Genomic DNA, 23,928 nt, shown 5'->3' on the forward strand with positions numbered 1-23,928 from the left:
CACACATAAGATCCCCATCTTTATTCACAGAAAACAAAAAACAAAACAAAAAACCAAGTTCCTCAAATGGCAGTACACAGAAAATCAAAACATATACACATCATTGGGTGTTAAAGTTCTGGCTCGACATTTTGTGAACACTGCACAGTCACAAAAGAGTGTACGTCATCGACGTTGAGAAACATTCACTGAGCATAATGTGGTCCTCATGTCTCCACTCCAAAGGAGGAAATAATGCTGATGTAGCACTTCCTCATTAAGGATGAAACACTCTCCACAGAAGAGAGGAGACTGTGTACTCGCCTGTAATATCCATGTCTATGACAGCAGAAGAAATCTGTAACCAGTTAGACATTCTCCAATATTTTGGTTTTTCGAGAAGGAAATGGACACTGTACTTAAGTCACTGAAGAAGGACTTGATTACTGATTACTGATTATTGAGATGGCCTCAGCCTTTATCACTGGGCAGTGTCCTTCACAACACATGCAGTGCCTGCAGTGCCACAGAGATGGCACAATAAAGTTAGAAGCACCAGAATGCTTTTACAATCCTTTGATTCCCTTCATAAGGGAAGCCCACTTCCTCTTCAGTGTCTGCCTGGCACAAAAATAACAAACAAACTGCTTGATGCCACAGAAAGAGAGAGAGAGAGGGAGAGAGAGAGAGTGAGGGAGAGAGAGAGTGAGGGATAGAGAGAGAGAGAGAGAGAGAGAGAGTGAGGGAGAGAGAGAGTGAGGGATAGAGAGAGAGAGAGGGAGAGAGAGAGTGAGGGATAGAGAGAGTGAGGGAGAGAGAGAGAGGAGAGAGAGAGAGGGGGGGAGAGAGAGAGTGAGGGAGAGAGAGAGAGTGGAGAGAGAGAGAGTGAGGGAGAGAGAGAGTGAGGGATAGAGAGAGAGATTGGCGGAGAGATTTTGCGGCATCAGTTACAAAAAAGAGTCAAGGGCACTTTTGTTTTAAAGAAAAAAAAATCGGGCTGCATATTCCACTTTCCTTAACAGAAACGGATTCTGTTTTTCTTAGTTTTCTTCAGATTGTTTTTTCCGTCTTTTCTCAGCGAACGCTCCGTTTTTGGGATTCTCAGGAGTCCCTGTCGCTGTCCTCGCCCCCGTACATGTCGGCGAGCTTGCGGAAGCGCGGTCCCCACTCGCTGAGGTAGTTGTAGTCTTGCTCCCCAGGATCCTCCGTGGACGCCGAGCCCAGCGAGCTGAGCGACTCGGCCACTGAGCCGTTGCCCTCGTAGGCGTAGGTGGCTAGCGAGTCGTACGGAGGCGCCGTGGGGTTCAGGTCATTCTCAAGCACCCGCTGGTTGATGAAGTCCCGCACGTCGGCGTTGTCCCGCGATGGGGGCATGCCGCCCGGTGCTGCCACGCTCCGCCTCAGCAGCGGCGGAGGCGCAAAGAGTGTCTCGGAGGGCATGATGTCCCGTCGCTGTTTGGCGGCCTCCTCCATGGTCTCGGGGTGGCGCAGGGCGCCGATGTCGAAGGCCTGCGTGTCCTCCTCTCCGCCGCCCTCGTCGTTGTAGCTGACCACGTTGTCCCGCACGTCCTCCTTGGAGATGATCAGGGGCTCCTTCTTCTTCTGCCTCTTCAGCGCAGCGAAGAGCACCACAATCACTGGAGGACAGAACAGGACACAGAATAGGCAGATATTAGAGAGCAGGTCACAGCCGAGGGGAGGCAGTCAACATGGAGACAGGAGAGAGAGAGAGAGAGAGAGAGAGAGAGAGAGAATGTTGGAGGACAGGTAGGTAGGCAGACAGACAGACAAACAGGCAGATTCATAGATAGACAGATTATTATCCATATACACTGACTCATTTGGGAAACAATTTCATCCAGAGCTATCTGCAGCACAGGTAGCCCACGCATCCTCATCAGCAGATAGATTGGCACAAGAACAAGGGAAAGAGAATGAAACGAAATGAAATGAATGTGGCGAATGAAAGCGATCCCTGTGTCTCAGGCAGGGCAGGCTGCGTTTGATCCTGATGTGCTTCTGCTGCTCCCGCCATGCGTGCAGCAGCCCCCCCACCCCCCGCAGCGCAGCGCTTCACACGCGTGCCCAAAGCCACAGTGCTCTAACGACACCCTTGCACTCGGCTGCCTGACTGCCCGGCTCCCTCCACTGGCCTCTCCTCCAGCAGGAGAAAGGGCCCTTGCGCTCGTTTCACATCAATTACCTCCAGGAACACATGCATTAGCACAGGGCGAACACGCGCATTAACTTCAGTGGTCCAGGCCTGATATGGGACCAATAATACGCTGTACTAATTACATCATTCTTCATTGTAATGACTCATACCTTTCTCTCACCGTTAAATATTCATTACTCAAACCATTGGGTCTAGGGAGCGACCTTAGACCTTTTCATGGAATGTGTCATCAGCTATCTGTAAACGCAGGTAGCTTGCTAGCCTAGAAATCTAGACGCACCTTAGCGGCAGCAAATGTAATTTGCAGCCAGGGTCGTCTAGCAACTCTCCGTTGGCTTGCGAGCTGGAAAAAACAAACCTCGGTCAGGCCAATCACATTGTGAATAGAACCGGTAGGCGGGCTTAACATAATGATGACAGAGTTGCGATGGTTCCGTGTGAATTCCCTACTACTTGAAAACAAAGAAGCTGGCTACTGCTGGTGAACAGCAGTCTTTCGAATCGGCTTCGGCCGAGATTCTTAAAGACTTAAAAAATAAAAAATAAAGATGTATTCAGAGTTTTGCCGACCGGCTATGACAAAAGTTTGATCTACCAACTAGCTCCGCTGGTGGGAAAACGCATGGGACTCATGGGTTGTAGCGCTATCCTATTGCGAGAGGGAATTTGAAAGACAACCATTTATCCCACCCCTCGGATTGAGCCCTGCCAAGAACCCTGGCATGTTCCCAGACCCAGCTGGAGCACCAGAAGTCCTCAAAAGGATGGAGAAGATAACTTTTAGTGGAAAGCCAGTGAACTGCATGAATGTACTGGCTCCAGGAGTGTTTTCACTAAAGCAGGTGCTTGATGAAATGGATACAGGTAAACAGAAGCTGCAGTGGCCTTTCCCTTTAGCCTGCTGCGGCCTATCCCTGGCAGAGTGGGCCAGGCAGATGGACGAGAGTGGTGGCCACAGGGGGAAACAAGCAGTGGTGTGTGTGTGGAGGAGGAAGAGGTGGGGGAGGAGGAGCTGGACGAGGAGGAGGAGGAGGTGGAGGGAGAGGAGGTGGAGGAGGAGGAGGAGGAGATGGAGGAGGTGGACGAGGCGAAGGCAGGGCTGGCCTTAAAGCTGGCTGCACTTACGGAGCAGGATGATGACACACAGCAGGATGGCTACCAGGGCGCCAGTGCTGAGGCCGGCCACTCCGGACTGGGCCTCCGCGTTGCACATCTCCATGTTGCCGTCGCGGTCGCACGTGCACACCCGCACCGTGAGCGTGCTGGTGCTGCTCTGCATGGGGTAGTCGCCGTCGGAGATGACCACGGCGAGATGGAAAGAGCTCTGCTGTAGCCGGCGATAGCCAGTGCGGCGGGTGAAAATTGATGCCGTGCTATCTGAAAAAGGCAGGGGGTGAAGAGACATTAGAGACAGATCTTCTATGTGTTTGCTTGAATGATCTGCAATCAAACGTGTTTAATGGTGGAGTTTTGAAGTGGGTGCTCATTAAGTAAGGCTAACAAGAGCAAAACAATGTGGTGCAAAACTCTTCTTTAATTAGCTCTTCTCTCCACAAGTTTCCGAAACATGCTGCTCTCAGTAAACAAGGGCATTTAAGGGCATTTGGGTTTGGGTTTGAAATGTCTTAACAGCACAACAAAAGAGTTGTGGTTTGTATGTTGATTGTTAGTGTTATCCTGTTGCATTATTTTACTGATATTTATATTTTTATTTAGGCTTTTTGTGACTTTACATTTTGTGACTTTACATTGTTCATTTTAATTAATGTAATGTGTATTGATGTATCAAAGTCACTTTGGACAAAAGTGTCTGTTGAGAACCACAAACATAAACCTAACTACAATACATTCCCTACAGTGACAGCAATGGCATTGCAGACATGTCCATGTCTAGCCTGTGAGCTGTGGCCTATGCAGAGATTGCAGGGCTTACTGGGGTGATAGGCTCAGGAAGGGATTTACCTTGGTTGTCTTTCAGAGTGAAATTGGGTCTAAACTCTAAACTCTCCGGGGCCAGCTTGAAGAAGAAGCGATGGCCACCGGCAGGATCGTCTTCATCCACTGCTGTGATGGTCTGAATTTTCTGCAAGAGAGAAGCCACAGGACAATGAATTCCTTCAGCTGAACTCACAACCTGGGAAACACATGCAGAACCCAGTACACTTTATGTGTCTTTGAATGATAGTGGAGAAGGACAACGAAATGACAAATGATAGCCAGGACTAAGTAAAAATCCATTTCTCTGGTAGCGAAAAAAAAGTAATTTAAAATGGCACTTGAATTTGAAAGTGCCACAATTCACACGCATTTCACACATGACCAATTCTTTCCTGTCCTGATATGCGGCACTTATTAAAGCTGCTTAATAGCCTTAACCTTTACCCCAAATGAGTAGTTAACAGTAGAGAATGAGTTCCCTCAAAAATGACTATTTCCATCCATGGGAGCAATAAGAGAGGAAAGACAATTAGCGAGAAAAAAGCTTCTTCTAGTGTGTGACGGAAAAAAAATCCACCTTTCCATTTAACACCTCAAAAGTGAAATAAAGGCTATTCAGCCCAAAGCCGATTTATTTGTGTCAAACGAGGAGCAAAACAAACACTGAGGCAGGCTATGTAATGAATGACTTGCTCAACCTCTCGTCAACATGTTGGACTGCTCATTAGGGAAAACATAATTAGCTTATTAATTACTTCCTTTTTGGTTGCTGCATGTAGTAAACAATGCCGGAGAAAGGGGCTTGGATGACAACAACAAAAGCAAGCGCACACTGGCTCATGACTGAAATGGAAAAGCAGTCTGTCCGAAAACTCAACATTCTAAACTGTGTCTACCCCCCCCCCACCACCACCACCAACACCACACACACACGCATGCCAGTGCCTTTGACATGCATTTCAATTTACAGAAAGGCTGAGACTAGTTCTTGGTGTTTAACTGTGGCGAGCATAGGGCTGTGGTGCTGCGAGCTGTGTGCCATTGCATGACAAAAGGCGCAGGCTGTGGAAAGTGCAAGTGGGAGGACTGGATGGGGTGAGATGTGCAGAGATGGACAATAGGTCGGGATGAACACCGAGGCGGCTGGAACGTTATCAGAGAGTGGCTCTGGAAGGCTGACAGATGTAACAGTCATCACAAAAGAAGGTCCGCAAGGCCAATTCGTGGAGGCGGGTGGGGTGGGGTGGGGGGATTGGAGTGTGTGTGTGTAGGGGGGTGATCATCACCACCGCTGCCTATCTACCTGCACATCTCTGCGTGGGTACTTTAGCAGCCAGTGCTGGGCTGTGAAACCTGATGGGGAGTGCATTAGTGGATTTTTAATGGACGTGTCTAGCCCCTCCTGACCCGTCCTGATACAGGTTCATTTTCCCCATAGACTGACACTGTGATGAGACTACAGGTTCATTTCCCCCATAGACCGACACTGTGATGAGACTACAGGTTCATTTCCCCCATAGACTGACACTGTGATGAGATTGAGTAGAAGTGTACCTGGCCAGACTTTGCATTTTCACAGACAAACGTCTCGTAGAAGGATGCGAGGGTGGGTGCGTTGTCGTTGACGTCCAAGACACGGATAAACACTGGAACACTACTCTTCTGCTCCCGATTGTCTGGTGAAAGACAAGCAGTGCTGTTAGATAAAATATGCCTTTGTGTGTGTGCATTATCTATAATTGCCATGCTTTGTATTACTGCAATTGTGGAACACTGACAACTGAAGCCCACTCAAAAAGCAGAAGTAGATTTCTCATATTCCCAGCCAAGCTTAATTAAATTCCTCTTGTGATATCTGACAAAGCTATCCACACAATTAGCTGAATGTCAATAGAGTAACGGCTCAGAAGAAACGTCAGTCTCAATTGATTACCTCAGACTCCGTAATAGAGAACAATAGGGGGAGATGAGACCAATACCTCAGTGCAACACCAGGGCAATCAAGCCATGATGGGCTTGTTATTCATTTACCTACGACAAGCCAGTGCCAACTGACTGTGTGACCAACAGGGGAGAGACTTGAGGGGAAAACTAAAGGAAGGGATTTCAAACAACATCACTGACTGGCTTTAATCATCAATTAAAAAATGCAGCACATTTATGGCTCTAATTGAAATGGTGGGCAAAGTTCAAAGTCTATTTAATAGCTATGCAAAATCCATATGCCAATTTAATACCATGAGCAGCATCCTGGACAGAAATACAGGTGGGTCAGCTTCACACACCACAATATAACTTTAGTTCATGCCTGAGATACTTGCTCACTGAGTGACCTGGACCCTTAGCTACCCTGGGTAGGTTTGCTTAACGTAAGAAAGACACTCACTGAACTCAGTGGCAACAACAGAGATGTTATGCCAGGCTGCCTTCTCCCGGTCCAGGGACTTGAGCAAGTAGATGGAGCCGTTTCCTCCGTGAACATTAAAAACACGATCTGGATCCGTGTGTCGATCAATGGAATACCTTGAAAGAATGGAAGAGAAAAGTTACCCCTGACTGCTAATTGGCCATTTACAGACCACACAGAGAGCACTGCCTGTTGGACTCATGCACACAATAATAAGTCTCACAAAGTGGCGGCTACAAAGATAACGCTTTGGCAAAAGACAAAGGTGACTACAGACTACTGAAAATCTCTGTCCTTTGCCGCTGGCTGTCAATTCCCTCTCTCTCATTTTCTCCCCACCCCACCCCTCTCTCTCTCTCTCTTTTAGACACATGCAATCATTCACAGGGATTGTTCAATTTCCTAATTGGCCTCCTGGTGTTTGGAGCAGTGGTGTTAGTTGTTCTGCCTCTGATGACTCCGATAATTACATGCCCCAAGGTCCCGTTCCCAGTCAGAAGAGGGACCTATAATTGCACTCCTCCGCTCGTCCCCTATTTGCTCTGCCACTCCTGGGGAACAGGCTGCCGTGGGACGAGATGGAGAGCCACGTAAATCAGCTTGATCTTCAGTGGGAACAGCACTCTGATAATATGCTAATTTGCTTTAATAATGGCTATCTATTACAATTACCTGCACGAGAGCTGTCTGGAGGGGAAGTGGAGGATGTGTGTATTAAGCGAGAGAGAAAGTCAAGCGTTTTTCATTTGTATTCGTAAACAGGCTCAGTGAGGATGCTCTGAATGAGGTTCATAAAGATTAGCAGGCATGTCTGGTTCATTATTTTAATTGCAGTGTTTCTATGTCTCGAGAATGAATGTCTCTATATGTGTGTGTATATGTGAGTATGCATGTATGTATGTATGTATGCATATGTTTATATGTAGGTTTGTATTGTCTGTGTATGTATGTATGCATGTCTATGTATGTAGGTTTATACTGTATATGTATGTTATATGTATGTATGTATGTATGTATGTATGTATGTATGTACCGGTATGTATGTATGCATGTAGGGCACATAAGAAGAGAGCCCCACCTGACAGGGTCGTGCCGGATGTCGGGGTCCATGGCACTGACGGAGCCCACGGTGGAGCCGGCGGCGGTGTTCTCCTTCATCTCCATGATGTAGGTGAAGCGCTCGAACACCGGCGGCTCGTCCACGTCCTCCACGCTGATGCGCACGGTGGCTTTGCTGACCGCCTGCATCTGCAGGTCCACCAGAGGACGCGGGTTCTGCACCTGGATCTTAAGGTCATAAGACTTCTTCCTCTCAAAATCCAGGGGCTGGAAGCAAAGGTTAAGAAACAAACACAACAATGAGTAAGCTTGCCTTCCCACGCAATAACCCTGCTCAGCCAAGGATTTAAGGAGACATGGCCTCTGCTGAACCTTATTAGAACATTGGACATGTTACATCTACATATTAGTTTATCTAAACCAATTTACAAATGAGGCTTAACATTCATTGCAGAGGAGACCTTAGGGTAACATTAAATTCTATTTTACAAACTCCATGAGACTAGAAGAGGATGATAGTGCAGAAGTTTAAGTACCAGGCACAATGTAATCAAATGAGATAGTAGTAGAAGGAGGTAGAAGGAAGAAGAAAAAAGTAAATCAATGGTAAGTGTGTTGGGTGATGATGCACCATGATCTCATAGAAATAAAACGATCTGACATGGTATTGATGCAGCCAAGAACAAAAGCTTAAAGACTCCAAGGAAGTTTCACCTTTTTAACACTGAGCACCCCTTCCTGTGTGATCCTGTCAGTGGTAATATCAAACATGTCCTGTCCATCTCCACCGATGATGCTGAAGTCCATCTCGGCGTTGACGCCAATGTCCCTGTCAAAAGCCTTCACCCTCCCAATGGGAGTGCCCATCTCTGTGGTCTCCGGGGTACTGAACGAAAAATCACCTGCAGTCGGGGAACAGCACACAGACACATGAGCGGGCCAGGAACCAGGGGGACAGCTGATGATAAAGGACGCTCCGCTAGTTTCCATAACTTCACACAGATGCGCCAGCTGTAATATTAGAGAAAGGGCTTAAAGGCATCAAGCCCCTAATGCCTGCATCCAGGGGACTGAACTGCCTGTTGGGCTTTATTTTGTTGCTGGAGCTCCGGAGAGCGGGAGCTGTCGAAATGGAGGGAATTAAGTGCGCCGAGTCCCTTTCCTCCGTCTGAATCAGGATTATCACACCGACCTCGTGCACTTTGCGAAGCTCATTGTGCCATTTTTATTTGGGAAACCATTTCACTTCCATTTCATTCCCGCCAGCACCTCTGCTCTGCCTTTCAGCAGTGCTGGCTCAGATACATATCCCCCACAATTTCTGCACACGTTATCATCACCGCACATAACTATGGGGATTCTTACTTGTGAGGAATCGGGGAGGGTTGTCGTTGACGTCAGTGAGCGTTATGTTGACGATGGTACTTCCTGTGAGGCCTCCCCTGGATCCGCCCATGTCCTTGGCCTCAATCACCACCTGGTAGTGCTCCCGCTGTTCCCTGTCCATGTCAGAGGGCCCCAGGGCTGTCCTGATGATGCCTGAAGGAAAAAAAAAAACTTCAACCTGCATACTGTCTGGCAAGCACATTTTACACTGCACATATCTAACCACATCAGGAGAGATAAGGGCTCTAGTAGGAGAAGACTGACCGGATTGCATGTGAGAGACGGATTTGTATTGATTTCTCCAGGACATTACATAGGTACACAGTCACCTTGCGTCTGATGGAAATCAGTGGCTGATTGACAGATAGCTGTCCGCACAAGTAAACACATTCAGCGGCTATTGTGCTGCAAGGTGAGACGACCGCTTGTACAGCTGTGTCTTTGATGACGTGACTTGACCAAAACCAGTGGATGTTCAATGTCTGCTGTGTTAAATCATCAATATATGAAGGTCTTTTAACAATACAAGGAGGTGGTCAATTTAACCCTACTGTCCATACACAGATGAACCCTGGAGCAGATCTTTTTTTTGAATGGCGTACATGTTTCCAGATTACCCGTCCTGGCTGATAAACACGCAGCTTTTTGCAGTCTAGAGCTCTTAGAATGTCATGTCCTCTGGTGTGATACACACATCATCACCCGGGGTGCATCTGGGATAAACCATATCAGTGGTAAGCTGCCTGGTAAGCTGCATAAGGGGGGGGGCTTTTGTGTTTCCATTTCTCTCTTGTTTAAACATAGACCTCAATGGGAGATGTTCCAGATTGTACATTAGAAATGATTAAATTCGCTGGCTGTTATTATTATTATCACTCCATTTTTTTTTCTACTAGGGCAAAAAACACTGTGAGCCTGGACAATAATACCAGCTTCAGCCTGACTGGCCCTGTTTACTCTCCCAGTTGGCTAAAGGAAATGAAAAGGGTACTGACCTGTGGCTGGCTCCACTGAGAAGTAAGGATGACCCTGGCTGATGCTGTAGGCCAGCCTGGCCGCCATGCCGAACATTGAGTCGTCTGCGTCCTCGGCTATTACCTGGGTCACGGATGTGCCTGTGAGAGGCCAAACAAAAACTCCATCAAAAAAAGGGGAGATCGTGTTTTATGGCTTCCCAATCTTGTAGTGTGGCTTAAAACGCCATCCTTAGGGTCAACACCAATAACATGAACCATATTTGACCTTGAAGTGTTTGCCTTACACCCATCTTAGGTTTTTGAGTAGATATTACTTGTACTAAAATATTTAAAGATAATTTACAGACACCAGGGTGTTGACGTCTACATATGTTTTGTCTCCATCAGCTAGAGGTCAGAGAGGTCACTAAGCTCTCATCTCACATATGACAGTCAGCGTTCAGTAGTGTTTACCTGCATTCGACCTCTCTGGGACGGTGGCGTAGTAGACCTCCTGAGGGAACTTTGGCTCGTTGTCGTTGATGTCGTGGACCTTCACAATGAATTCCGTCTCTGGCTCCAGTGGGTAGCCCGTTTTCCTGTTGACGGCCTGGGCCCTCAGGATGTAGCTGGCCTTGGACTCGCGGTCCAGACTCCGTGTGACGTGCAGGTCCCCTGTTTGCTCGTTGATAATGAAGATGGTGCCCGCTCCTTCCCCGTTGAGCACGTACCTCACGGTCTCATCCTCCTTATCCATATCGGAGTGCAGCTGTTAACGGAAAGAGAAGGTGGTGTTCACATGGACGAAATTCGGCAGGGAAAATGGAACGAGCTCCCGTGGTCCTGAAGCTCTCAAGTCGCACTTAGCAGAAGTCAATTCAGCTCAATGCCATTCACTCACAGGTGCTAAATAAGAAGAAGGTGATAAAAAAGTAATTTCCCATTAAAGTAATGTCAGCTTGATTGCATTTTGCGCTACAACAAAAGGCAGGATGTTCAAGGCAACTGCTTTTGATTGCTTGTGAGAATCAAACGAACATGCAAAATGTACACACAAAATGGCTTTCTACCCCTAACATTGCATTCTGAAAATGGCATCCTGTTTCCAGAAAATAAGGGTTAATGAACTTCCTCACCACATTGACACCTGAAAATGAAGAATCAAATACCGGTAATTTGCATTTCTAATTAACTTGCAGTCAAAAGATCACAAGATAAAAAATAAAAAAAACTCTGAGGATGTTATCGCTCAAATATGTGCACATACAGTAGGTTTCCTAAAAGTAAATAACTCACTATAAATCACCGATCAGTATTAAAGTGAATGACTTTTGAGTTACTTTTCAGATACAAAAACAATGGCAGTGTGTTTTAAACACATTTCATTGAAAAACCTCAATAACCAGTGAGTCAGTGTTACAGCAAAAGTCAAACTCAAAAGCTTTTTTATATAAATAAATGAACACTCTGAAGATAGACAGCTGTGATCACGGGCCAAGCCACATCGCTGTGTCCTGAATAGGAATTTCTCTTTCATTTGTTTTTGATGCTAATTTGAACTGAAGGTGACTGTGAAACCTGGAATTTTTCATCTCGCTCACTTCCCTTTTTTCTGAATTCCCTCTTGTGCTGACTACTCTCTCATTCCTCTCTCTTCTAGGGTGAACTGCACATCCATAGTCCTGTACTGATGATTATTATTCAACCTTCAACTCTTTTTAGTCATAAAGATTTAAAGAGAACATTCATGCACAGTTGTCAGGCATCATGCAGATACACCAGATATTTCGAGTCTCTGCAGAAAGAGAACATTTAGTACAATTCATCTGGAACCAAACATTTGGCTGTTCATTTGGAGGTCAGACGTAAAATGCTACATTTATTTCATTACATTTACTGAGGTGACTAGTAAATTGCAGTCTACTTGTAAAGTCTTTTGAGTGGGAGAAAGGGGCATTTCACCTACAGCACAGTAAAATATATTCACTGCCAAAAGATTCACTTTTTCAGCTTTCACTTTGAAAAACTTGACTATACCCCCACCACGGATTACACCTATTAATTGTTCTGATAGGCAGTTTCCCTAAACAATGATCAAGTTAATTAATCTCTACACTGCCGTTCATACCCTCACACTTCAGCTGAATCACACTGAAATCACACCTCACACAACTGCCTATCAAAGATTGAGGCCTAGTCCACACGTACCAAACTGATCTTTTTTTCCTCCGTCTTCCCTGGAACCGTATCAAGAATATTTGCGTCCAAACGGATCCATTTCAACACGACTCAACACGTTACTTCATACCCCTGGCCTATAGGTGGCACTGTTTCTTTACAGAAATTGACCAAAACTTGCGCTTTACAAACAGACAGAATGGGCTACGACGAAATGGCTAGTGCAAGGAAACCAGAATTGTTTGTGTGGACTGATGGTGAACTGTCAACTGTAGTCAACTGTAAAACTAATAAACTTTATTTTACGGTCTGTGAAGGGTGCAGTCCCGTCCTTTATTTGGCTAATGCAGGTAGGCCTACTAATCACCTTTACTTTCTTTGGTTGTAGGATAGTCCGTGATTCACATTGCTTTTGGCTATTACCGCAATTAGGCTACTAAACGCAAGGCTTACCCAAGTTCTAGGCTATTCTGTCGCCACATTTATAATATTGCTATAAAACCTTTGTTAGTAACAGTCAATACTTTTGCCTGCATCAAATCGCGCATTCGCATTTAGTGTGCTACCATCGGCTTAACGTGAGTTCTAAGCGTCTTTGTATGCTTATATCTGATTTCACTCGACTGTGAATGCATGTATTTTGTAAGATAAATGTATGACACTGGCACTACGGACAAATTAATGTAGCCTAAACTTACACCGCACTTTCCTAATAACTTAAGTTCTCTCGCGTCACTGACAGTAGCTAGAATTCATAAAAAAAACACTGGGAAAAACAGAGTTCAGTCCACCAAGTCATAAGCTATCAAAAGCCGCAGCACCAGTTGTGATATTTATCTTACGGAGTGTAATCGTAGGTAATGTCATGTATGAAAACTAGTATTGTTAGGCAATACTATAAGTGCAAGTCCAGGGCAGCTGAGGTGTGGGGATGACATCATCGATACGCAAGCAGGATGTGCGGTTTCGCTGTCTAAACGAATTCAAACGGGCTACGGTTTCAGATTTTTCCACTCTGGGACCAGGTTTCAAAAAAGTGCGGTTTTCGGGCATTGCGTTTACAGGATTTGTTTGGACGCTCGGCCAAGACGAAGCAAAACCTCTGCGTTTAACCTGCGTTTAACAGGCCCCAAGCCCACTGAAGATGATCAGAGCAAGTTCAGGTCCAATTCACCATACCTTGCCTATGTAGAGATTCTCTGATCCAGTATACTCCTCCTGCAGGAAGAACTGATTCCACATCCAGCCTCGCTTCGCTCGCCTGAGAGGCACTCCATGTTTTGATTTGTGTTGGTCCATTTCCTTCCCCACTACCCCCCCAGAGCCCTGAAAAAAGACCATGCCGTCTACACCAAGGGTCGCGGCAGCCCACAGCAAGAGCGCAAGGTAAGTCCTCATGTTGTGTTCCGTGGAGTTAGTGCTGAGCAGCCCGGGGATCCTATCTGTTGAGGCCGTAGAACTTTGGCAGGCTCATAGTTCGCTGGATGAGTTGTGAGATAGGGCGTACCTGTGGGAACAGGACAAACACAGATAAGTGCTTAAATAGATTTAAACCTGGTGGTGGCGGCCATTTTGGATTTCTCCATTTTGAGGCATAATGGAACAGTTCTTAAGCTTGGCATACAGAAAATGAATTCAGCACCTCTCAATACCCCTTAATCATGTATGCCATAAATTAACACAAAATGCCTTCAGCACTTTAAATAAGTACATTTTCAGAAATTCTGCCTATTCTAATTTGGAAATGTTTACTATACTGTATACTGTTACATTCTGTGCTTTACTCCACTGTGGGTGTGTTACATACAGGGCTTAAATTTCACTGCTGGATTGCGGGTATTGCGCATAATTTGTTCAAGTCCCGCAACTCTAGCCATCATAATGCGAGAAATTCCCGCATACACTTTTACAGCCTGTCTGATGACGTTAATATAGCCTAATCATTAAGTGGCGTGAATGCGGTGCTATTGAGAGAGAGAGAGAACCACTTTGCGCTTACGCAAATAGGCTACGCTACCATGGCAAACTTTTACATCTGGAAAGAGCTCCTTGGTAACTATCCTGCTAGCTCAGGTCACGTCAACACTTGATCCCAGAAAGATTGTCTTCGACATGTTAGTTTTTTTAACATTTATTGTATCTAATGACATAGAAAACATAATGATTTGCATACACATACCGAGACTATGCACAACTTTTATTCACTAGCGACTACAGCCTAAAAACCGTCAGGTTGAAGGGGGCTAATTACTCCATAGAATTACTCTCAGGTATTTTCTTAAAGTGACAGGCACTGAATTACACCTACTCATCACCAATGTGCACTCAATTGGACCTACACACCACATTAAAGATATGCCTAAGTGTTATAGGTTAAACGTCAATATGAGGCATTCAAATTACTAAATATGTTTAGCTACTATAGTAATTACTAGTAAAATGCTATACTTTAAAAAAAATGCATTATTAAATAAATACACTCTATATGAATTCAAAAATATATGATAGAAACATATCACATAAGCTATCATTTTCAGTGTGTGTTTGTGTGTGTGGAGAGAGTCAAGCAGAATCTAGGATGTCCACTGTTGTGAATGATCCCACTACAGTATATATTGCTGATGACGTCAGGGTGGTGGGGGCCCCAAAATCAAACACTTTTTTTTTTTTTTTTTTAAAGTATCAAGTATTGAAATCGCAATTCTTGACTTGGTATCAGAATCCCAAATTGTGTAAATCCCCCCTACATGAATAACCTAAGGGGGGAATTCCCCCCCATTTTGAAAAATGAATTTTAAGCCCTGTACATATGAGCACTGTATATTTGCATGGAGTTGTAGGATTTACCAACGGAATACATTCATTGAGTCCTAGAATTTTATTTGTTTTATTTTCGCAGAGGTTTCCAAATCAACCAACCCCTCTGGATAAGTGCCATGTTATGCGTAATGAGGCTATAATATGTATCGTTGCAATTGTCCCCATTTCCCTCTCAGAGGACCTGGATGGAGATGCAGTACAAAGGGCTGCTGCATTTGAAAGAATTTATGAAAATGAGGCAATATTTCATTCCTACACACACACACACACACACACACACACACACACAAGATTCGCAGACTGTGGGAAAGTGGGGTACCTTGTGACCTATTTAAGAGGGTTGGAGATTAACATGGAGACAAATACAAGATTGGAACACACACTGTGTTTACATTCACCCACACCACAGAATTTGTGCTGACTTTAGTGAAGGTAGAAAGGCAGGAGACATACTGAATGAAATAAAATAAAATTAAAGATTGATATCTAGTTGATGAAACATGCACAGTTCCGAAGCATATTCATGCTTAATAACTTATATAAATGTATAACTCCAAGCGACAACTGCATTCCTATCTCCTACAAGGAAAAGTGTGTGTGACTTGACTTAATAAAAGCCAGAATATTCTTGAAAATAAAAAATAAAATAAAAATGAGAAAAAAACTTGATAATGAACTTCTAGAGAATGTGTTTATGAACACATCCACACCCACAGCCTGTAACCAGCAGCAGTCTAAGTAATGCCATAGGGAGTGAGAGTCAACACAGGGCAAAAATGTTTAGAACAGCAACAGAACAAATGCTCTTTAGTACAGGATGGGGATGCACAATACTAGATTGAACAAATATAATGTCCGCAACACTGCTTTTGACTCCCAATTATTTAATGCACAACAGGCAACGTTTCGACACTGCTGGGTCTTCTTCAGGCAAAATTTTAGTTTTAGTATAGTTTTCTTTTGTCCTGCACCTGCCAGAAGGTGGGATGTGCACACAATAACTGTTTGCTGATGCACAATACTAGAACATCAATACACATTCACAACCTCTGGTGTTCTGTTAAAACATATAGGGGGTGGGGTGGGAGGTGAGTGATTGTGTGTGTGTGTGTGTGTGTGTGTGTGTGTGTGTGTGTATGTGTAGTTCCCTTAATTCATAGTTCATCATTATTATAATTATGTGCATATTTACATGTATGACATTATCACTGAAGTAAGGCTGCCTTGATTTTCACTTGTTATTCACTAACGTTATTTTCTTCCTGCATCAAAAAGAAAACACACGGCGTTCCCCTAACCCTGGATAATCAGGCATCAGCCGTGTAGCCGCTCCCTATTCCCACACCGCGTCTGTGTCTATGTGTGTCCTCCAGCAGCAGCCTGGCCTTGCTCCCCTTGCCTCTTCCCCAAGTGCAAAATTGCAAATGTGATTGCTGACAATGGTGAGGCAAGAGGGGTGTGTGGTGTGGGGTGGTGTGTGTGTGGGGGCAAGGGCACGCCTATGTGTTTTTTAGTTGTTTTCCCTTTTCTCCCCCTACGCCTTGCATCTCATTGGAGTGCCTGCAGTTTTCATGATTAACAGTGTGGCTGGTGACATTTGCATGTATTCCTTCATCAGTGTAAAAATGCCATAGGTCAAATTTGCCTGCGTGATGGCAGCAGAGGGTGACATGAGGGAGATCCACCGCCTTTAAAGCCACTGCAGTGCGGCCAACATCGGCCATCTGACTCAAATACATCTATTTATTTCACACAGCCACACAAGATCACAAAACTGCCAAAATACCGCTGCATGGTGTTTGCCACCCATTCACTTCCATTAGGTCGAGCCTTATGAAATGCCCTTAATTGCATATGATAACAATGGACGTGGGGTGTATTGATTTGCTGTCACATCAATGAGGCTGACTGCACAATGTGGATGTACAAGTATGTTCAAAGAGTGCATGGAAGCATATGTCTAATCGTCTTAAGTGTTCTTTACAGCTTTCTGGAGGTCAGTGCCTTATTCATCAACAGCATACAGCCCCTCGATTCCTAAGACACCCCCCCCACAGCAGCACGTTGACCTGGTAGAACAGTGGAGTTGTGCGGAGGGGAAGTTGACTGAAAATGAAGTCGCTCTGGCACACGGGGAGTCAGCAGGGATTAGTGGAGTTTGGGCCACAACATGTCTGCTAGTTCATTTATGAGTCTGTCCCGCTGTGAGAGAGAAGCCAGGGGAGGGCTGTGCGATCCCCCGCTGCCCATACACATAGTGATAAACGCAAAAAAGCCTTCAGTGTGACACAGGGATTTCATGCTACGATGTGTCTCTGATGTCTGAATAATTCCACAAAATCATTCCACAACGAAATGTCATCCCAAGTAAAAATGCTTTGATTTTACTGTGGGGGAGCGCTGTATGATAGCACAACCACCTTTCATCTCAGAATCCTCAGGATATTTGACAGGGGCAATGTTTGTTTATCTGACCTTAAAGTGTTTGTTTTGGGCCCTGGAGAGGATGTGGTCGACTCGTGAAGGTGGAGGAAGAAGCATAGACGACAGAAGCTTTGAGCCTTCTCATGAAAAGCTCCATGTTCTGTCGCAGCTCCCGCACAACCTCCGACTGACAAATTAACGAGAGCGGCCTATTTTCTTCATCTCACACTGAAACACTGTTATTTTCAGATGAGCCAGCCTAACATCTTGTCTTGTCCTTGAAACTACACTTGTTCTCTTTTTAATGCCTTGTTTTTTTCCGCCTCAAAGACACAGTCCCCTTTCCGGCTTGGAGGGACTGGAGACTGTGGGGATAAGGGGGCTGGAGGAGGAGGGGGGGGGGGGTGAAGCGAGCTGACAGGTGAGAGGAGGACGTGGAGCGGAGACACCTGTGGAAGACATGGGGAGTGTGCTGGCTGGGTAGTGAGGGCAGGAGGGCGTGTGTGTGTGTGTGTATGTGTGTGTGTGTGTGTGTGTGTGTGTGTGTGTGTGTTTGTGTGTGTGTGTGTGTGATGATGTGTGTGTGTGATGTGTGTGTGTGTGTGTGTGTGTGTGTGTGTGTGTGATGTATGTGTGTGTGTGTGTGTGTGTTTTGTGTGTGTGTGTGTTTGTGTGTGTGTGTGTGTGTGTGTGTGTGTGTGTGTGTGTGTGTGTGTGTGTGTGTGTGTGTGTGTGTGTGTGTGTGTGTGTGTGTGTGTATGTGTGTGTGTGTGTGTGTGTGTGCTCAGCATGGGTCCTGCTGAATGCCCCCACGACACGCCAGAGACAGCCATGGTAGTCCTTATGAATCCCAAGGGAGCAATTAGGAGTGAGAGAAGGAGAATGTCAGCCACAGGCGGCAGAGAGAGAGAGAGAGAGGGAGAGAGGGGGCGCGACAGCTAACGAGTAGTGCCGCTGGAAAAGCACAGACGAGCAGGTACGCTAATATGAGCTGGTGTCACAGACATGCATCACCCTCGGGCACTTAATGAAGAAGGTGGTCAGAAAACCCTCCATTAACTGAAAACGACTGGACCAAATGCACTCTGACATAGGCGCAATTACCCCCGCCCCCACACACACACCCATCTCAGTCGGATCAAGGACAACTTAATTTGGTGGAGAAGAACAGTGTCAAAATATGTAACATTGCATTCCTTTTATCGCATACTGCATGTATTTCATATTTGGTCTGCATGCATTTAATACACAAGTATGGGTCAGTATTTGGAAATACCTCCTTATGCCAACTAGCACTCAGTGGACGCAAGCCCCTGTGAGCAGATAGCATTTCAATTCGCTGACAGGCCCCCGACCAGGCTGGTCAGTGGAGGCTTGGGTACAGGGTTGGATGATTAGATGAGCACAAATCACATTTTGGTGGCAAAGTCCAAGGGAGAGCTGTGATCCTATTGCTTCTACTGAGAGCTTGAGCCAATCAGCCTACTCAATGTCGTCCCTTTGGGGTTAGTGGGTTGATCAATAGACATTGATCTATCTGTGGAGGTGGGGTGGGGTGAGGTGGAGAGAAGTGGCTGTCTAGACAGCGAATTTTTTGAAAGGGTGTTCTGGCATCACTTTCTTGGAACCTTCTTTGGCTTGGCTTACTCTTAGCCTAAATTGATTTATGAGCCTAATTCTAGATAGACATTCTGTGTTTTGTGCTAATTGTTGTTGCACACACTCAATATGCCTTTCAGGAACATCTGAGCTGTCACCTAAGATCATGGGTGCCTAGAAAAGGCGTTATTTTTTTTAATTATTTTTTTTTAATGATTGTCCTGCCTTGTCTCACTTAAGTTATGATGTATAAATGGCGCCTTAAGCCTACCAATGCCTGTAACAAAATTAAATAAATAAAGGAAATATAGAATTACATTTGGAGATTAATCCAAATGTGGTTAAAGTTGGCAGACAATTTTTTTGTTTACCACTCTTACTCTAGCTCCAAAAAGCACTCACTGTGCAAACTGTGGGTCCAATCTGGCCAATATGGCTGACAAATGTTAGTGAGTGTGAGTGCATCACAATGCCATGCTGCCCATGGTCTTTACAATCATTGAAGCAAACAGTGGTCTTCTCAGCGTGTCAGCATAATGGTGTCTGCAGAAGACAGTCACACCATATGAGACACACTATAATCCCAGGCTGGCCACGCGAGAACACACACACACACACACACACCACCACCATCACTGGCACGACTGTAATCTCCTCAGCAACATGTGTGCCCTAATCTGAACAGGGAGAGATAATGGCTCCAGAGGATATGGGTTCTGCTTTTTCCATTGCTGCTTCTTCTTCTTCTTCTTTCCTCTCTCTATCTGTCTTTCTCTCATGTCACCCACACTCACGTCTTCCCTGACTTCCCTAGCTGGGCTAGACTGGGTATTGTGCCACACAGCTATTGTCAGAGAGGGCTGCGTACACCAGATGGGGTGTCTTAATTATGTAAGGGAGATGGCCAGTGAGTGATCTGGATACAATGTTGTACAATTGTGTTTTAGCAACTTCCAATCTGACAATGTAATGGATGAAACGAATCACTACTCAGTGTCAAATGTCTTCTAATATCAATGCTGAAACAGACATTTATTCAAGAACCAACCAAGTAGAATCGAATCTATCTATATGGGTTAGCTAGCTTCAGTGCCAAAGATGTGGACTGATGACTACTAAGCGTGTGTGTGTGTGTGTGTGTGTGTCTGTGAGGGAATAAGGGGTTAGACTGCATCCTCTTTAACCCCAGGTCTGCGTTCACGAGGTGTTTGTTTGTGCCTTCCTCCTGTGAAGAGGTAGGAGGAGGTGGAGATGAGGGTGGAGAAGCCGTGAGAACTGTAGCTTTACGGCCGCTGAGCAAAGACCACAGCAGGAGCCTACAGGTCACTGCCTTCCCCTCCACATTGTAATACACTCTTGGAATGCAGTCATCTATTGCAATGCAAATTCTTGTGTGTCTGGCTCTGAGTTACTGTGTGTGTGTGTGTGTGTGTGTGTGTGTTTCTGTTGTTGTTGTTCTTCCATACAATGAGCAAACACACAAATCACACAGATTTAGAAGCTAAATAGAGCTGTAGAATCTGCCAGAGCCGAACTGACCGTATTGCTGTTAATAGTTTATTTTTACATGTCTAGCACAACCAGACGGCTTGACAGTACCATTAACTTGTCTCCAGATTTATTGCCACTTGCGTGTTTCGGGGTTCTTACTTCATTAATCTTGACAAGTAATGGACTGACAGGCCCCTCACTATTTAAGCCCTATGAGTCCTGGTCAGCATTTGAATGTTTCTACTTAAGCTAAAACACCCTCAATGTGTCAGAACTCATCTTATTCTATACCTCTTACCGTGCATTCTTAAAGCACTAGTATCGCAGGATTGCTACATAATGATAACAATGCTTTTACTCTGAAAGGTCCAACTAAACCATCTTAATAGCAATCATATAACCCAATGTGATATTGGATTTCCTTTTGTTAAATGGCCCTGTGATTTAATCTCCACAATGTGCAAAGAGGAGGAAATGGCTGATCTTGACATTCACTGACATTGACAAAAGGCTAGAAAAAATATGGAAATTACCCAAACCTAAGGCTAAATTAATTCAAAGAGAAACTGAAAAACTTTCAGGGAGCATTTTAGTGTCAGGGAGTCAGCAAGGCCACAGCAGAGATGCTTTCATGAGAGCAACTGCTTTTCTTTGGTTCTTATCCCTCCCACGCAAGTGACCAGCGCCCAGCAGGACTACCCCCACCTGGAGGCTGATCTAGCCAGTCTTCAACGTAAACCATTGTTCCTTAGCAATCCACCTTCTGAAACACACATTTGTGCACCCTTAAGCATGGCTGTGACCTGCTTGCCCATTCGCCATGCAGAAAGCTTGAATCATTGGGTAACAATATCTGTGGTCCTGTGACCTTCCAGCCAGAGACTGACACAGAAACCGCAAAAATGCATAAGAGTTACACAGGGCTCATTTAAATCATCTCTCAAGACTATTGATGAGGCTGAGAAAGAGTACTCCAATTTCACTGCTGAAGTCTACTTCATCACCTCACTGTGCCCACATACTGTACAAGTGAAGGACTATGGGAGCTGGGCAACTCAAAAGACAATTAAGATGATGAATGCACTATGGATCTATATATATATATAAAGACTAACTGGACTCTCGTTTCATCATATTTTACCGCTTGATTACTTCTCTTATGGTAAACGAGACAAATCATATGTCAGACCTCCTCTGTGTTACTAGGTGTAGTAAACATCCCATTTATCTGTTTATTGAATTATTTAACAGGAAATCAACACCTGCTGCAGGGGGTCTCGTTCACTTTACATGTGTAGCATGTTGACAATATGCTGCAGAAAGGAAAGAGTGTGACGTATAAGAAGGGCTAGGGCTAGTGCTGGGTCAGTCATGTATTCCGTCTTTACTGTCTCTACTGTAGGCCCCAATTATAACTAAACTAAGGACAGCACTTACAAGTCACTGAACACAAGTTACAAAAACATCTAGACCACACATAGAGGCTATTTGATTCTTGTTCCACAAATGGATTAGAATACACAGAGTTAGCAGACACTGGAAACTTTCTTGTAAATGGCTAGAAATGTGAAATATGCTATATCTCTTCATGAGAACAGAAGTCAAACGCCACTAGAGTTGAGACCCATGTCAGAGGTTACACACTGGATTGACCTAGGGAGTTGAGGGTCATTGTAATTAAGTAGTAGAGGTCACATTTGTCTGACCTTCTTCTGGTTGCTGAATAAATCTTAACTCAAATGCTCGCCATTAAAATTCCTGATATGTTTAGCTGAGCGCATTTCATCCATCAACAGGTGAATCTGTATTTCTAAACATTAAACTGAATATGATTCATTTCATAAAACTGTAATGGCTGAAATCACTCCAGAATAATTGCTATTAATTTGTGTCCCATTTTTCTCAATCAGTCTGAATCATGTTCATATGCTCTGCATGAAAATGTAATTTGATATATTGTACTTACTTTAGATAATCTTGGGCAGGATTAACTTTACCACAGATCAGTATCCTGCTTGAAAATCTACTAATAGTCCACGTTAAACGGCAGTAAATACACCAGCATCAAACCAGCGCAATATATTATTAGGCCTAGGCCCTACATCCATCCAGTTATCACAGTAATCTCTCTCCCTCACTGTCTCGTCTGCAAACATACCATTGGAGATAGGCTACCATTGTTTCTTAAGAGTAGGCTACAAAGAGAGAAAATTGACCTAATTACCGCACAAGTTCGTTAGCCTACACAGCGTTCTTTTCACCCACTCTGGCCTAACGTGGACCCCATACAGAAGGGTATATGTAGAAAGGACACTTATGAGAAATGGAGAGCTCTGTATCGTTCATAACTAGGCTACAAACGTGTCCAAAGCAACAGTCTAACCCAGACTGCATGTAGCTTTGTTTCCACTAATTAACGAACCATGAAGAAACAATGATATGCCTTCAATTGTTATACGTAGCCTACGCTAAATACTCGCCTTACTTTTCACAGTGTTTTTTAAGGGTAGCCTATTCCGACGATGACAAAAGTGGAGCGCAAGTTAAATAGTTAATTGCAGCCAAAAGTTACCTGCCTCCAAATCATTTCTGTTATCTGCGGACTACTTGTAGAGGAAATAAACAATTGCATAGTAACAGACACGTATAACGATTTTATACTAATGCTTCCCAGAAAACAGTTCATTCGCATATCTTAGACAGGTAGGCAGTTGGGGAGGCGGCAGTGTCAAACGCAAACGTGCTATCCGCGACCATGCTGTGCATGGCAACAAACCAGGGGGACATAAGCTGCGCGCTGTTCTGTAAGAGACGAAGTGACAATGTGAAGGCTAGCCTATAACTACAATTCATTTTTCTTTTGCCAAGACCAATGCAGGCTAGTCCAAAGTTAGACAAGCTAGCTATATGTCAGGGACATCACAAAAGGAGAGTCATTTCGGGCTTCGGTCAAACTTGTAACATAAATTAGCTTAAAACAAAACTTACCTGTTCATAATTTCCCATCCAAAAAGTCATGATATTTCGTTATTTTTTCGTGTTGATTCGATTATTGAAACATGTTAAAGCATTTCAACATTATCAAAGCACTAATCCATGGCGACGGAGTGGCAAAATAGCAAAAACATAAAATAAAATAGGCTAAAGAAATAACACTGCACACTATCCGTTATGTTACACCTTAAGTTAACAAATGAGCACTCACCACAGTTATCAAGGATAGCGGCAGAAAGTCCGAGCGTGGATGTGTATCCGTTGAATGTCGCACAAACACTGAATCCTAGCGGGCTGTCTTCTCCCTCTCCCCTCCCACGGCATCACACCTCAATGAAGGCTTCTGAAGTCGTACGGATAGTGCTTCTGATTGGCTGTCATTCGTCTCTCCCTGTTAACGAAGGGTGTCATTAACAGAATTTACGGAGATATAGTCGGTTTAGAGGTAGGAGGCCATTATCGTATTTGATTATGCTTATTATCATCCGACTATCATGTGCGAATTGCGTATTGAATACTAT

At 44.7% G+C, this 23,928-nt stretch overlaps 1 protein-coding gene across 2 annotated transcripts; it reads right to left on the bottom strand.

The window, feature by feature from the left end:
- Positions 1-830: 830 nt before the first annotated feature.
- cdh6 (cadherin 6) lies at positions 831-23,713 on the bottom strand. Of its 2 annotated transcripts, none has more exons than XM_048259311.1 (12): positions 23,619-23,713; positions 13,259-13,586; positions 10,376-10,670; positions 9,941-10,060; positions 8,925-9,098; positions 8,274-8,461; positions 7,579-7,826; positions 6,480-6,616; positions 5,648-5,769; positions 4,118-4,238; positions 3,281-3,532; positions 831-1,616 (listed from the first exon to the last, which is right to left on the bottom strand). In XM_048259311.1, exons 2-12 carry the CDS (start codon positions 13,475-13,477, stop codon positions 1,081-1,083), a joined length of 2,412 nt encoding a protein of 803 aa, XP_048115268.1. In that variant the 5' UTR covers positions 13,478-13,586; positions 23,619-23,713; the 3' UTR covers positions 831-1,080. The 2 variants fall into 2 exon arrangements, with proteins under 2 accessions (XP_048115268.1, XP_048115276.1); XM_048259319.1 differs by lacking the exon at positions 23,619-23,713 and adding an exon at positions 23,402-23,592.
- Between the last annotated feature and the right edge of the window lie 215 nt (positions 23,714-23,928).

This window comes from Alosa alosa, chromosome 1 (assembly GCF_017589495.1).
Source record: "Alosa alosa isolate M-15738 ecotype Scorff River chromosome 1, AALO_Geno_1.1, whole genome shotgun sequence".
NCBI lineage: Eukaryota > Metazoa > Chordata > Actinopteri > Clupeiformes > Clupeidae > Alosa > Alosa alosa.

Excerpts from the sequence above, each read along its gene's own strand:
- cdh6 (XM_048259311.1), bottom strand. The coding sequence starts at position 13,477 with ATGAGGACTTACCTTGCGCTCTTGCTGTGGGCTGCCGCGACCCTTGGT. Across the intron at positions 10,671-13,258 it reads AGAATCTCTACATAGGCAAG|CTGCACTCCGATATGGATAA; the intron begins GTATGGTGAATT and ends TTCCGTTAACAG. Across the intron at positions 3,533-4,117 it reads CACTCTGAAAGACAACCAAG|ATAGCACGGCATCAATTTTC; the intron begins GTAAATCCCTTC and ends TGCCTTTTTCAG.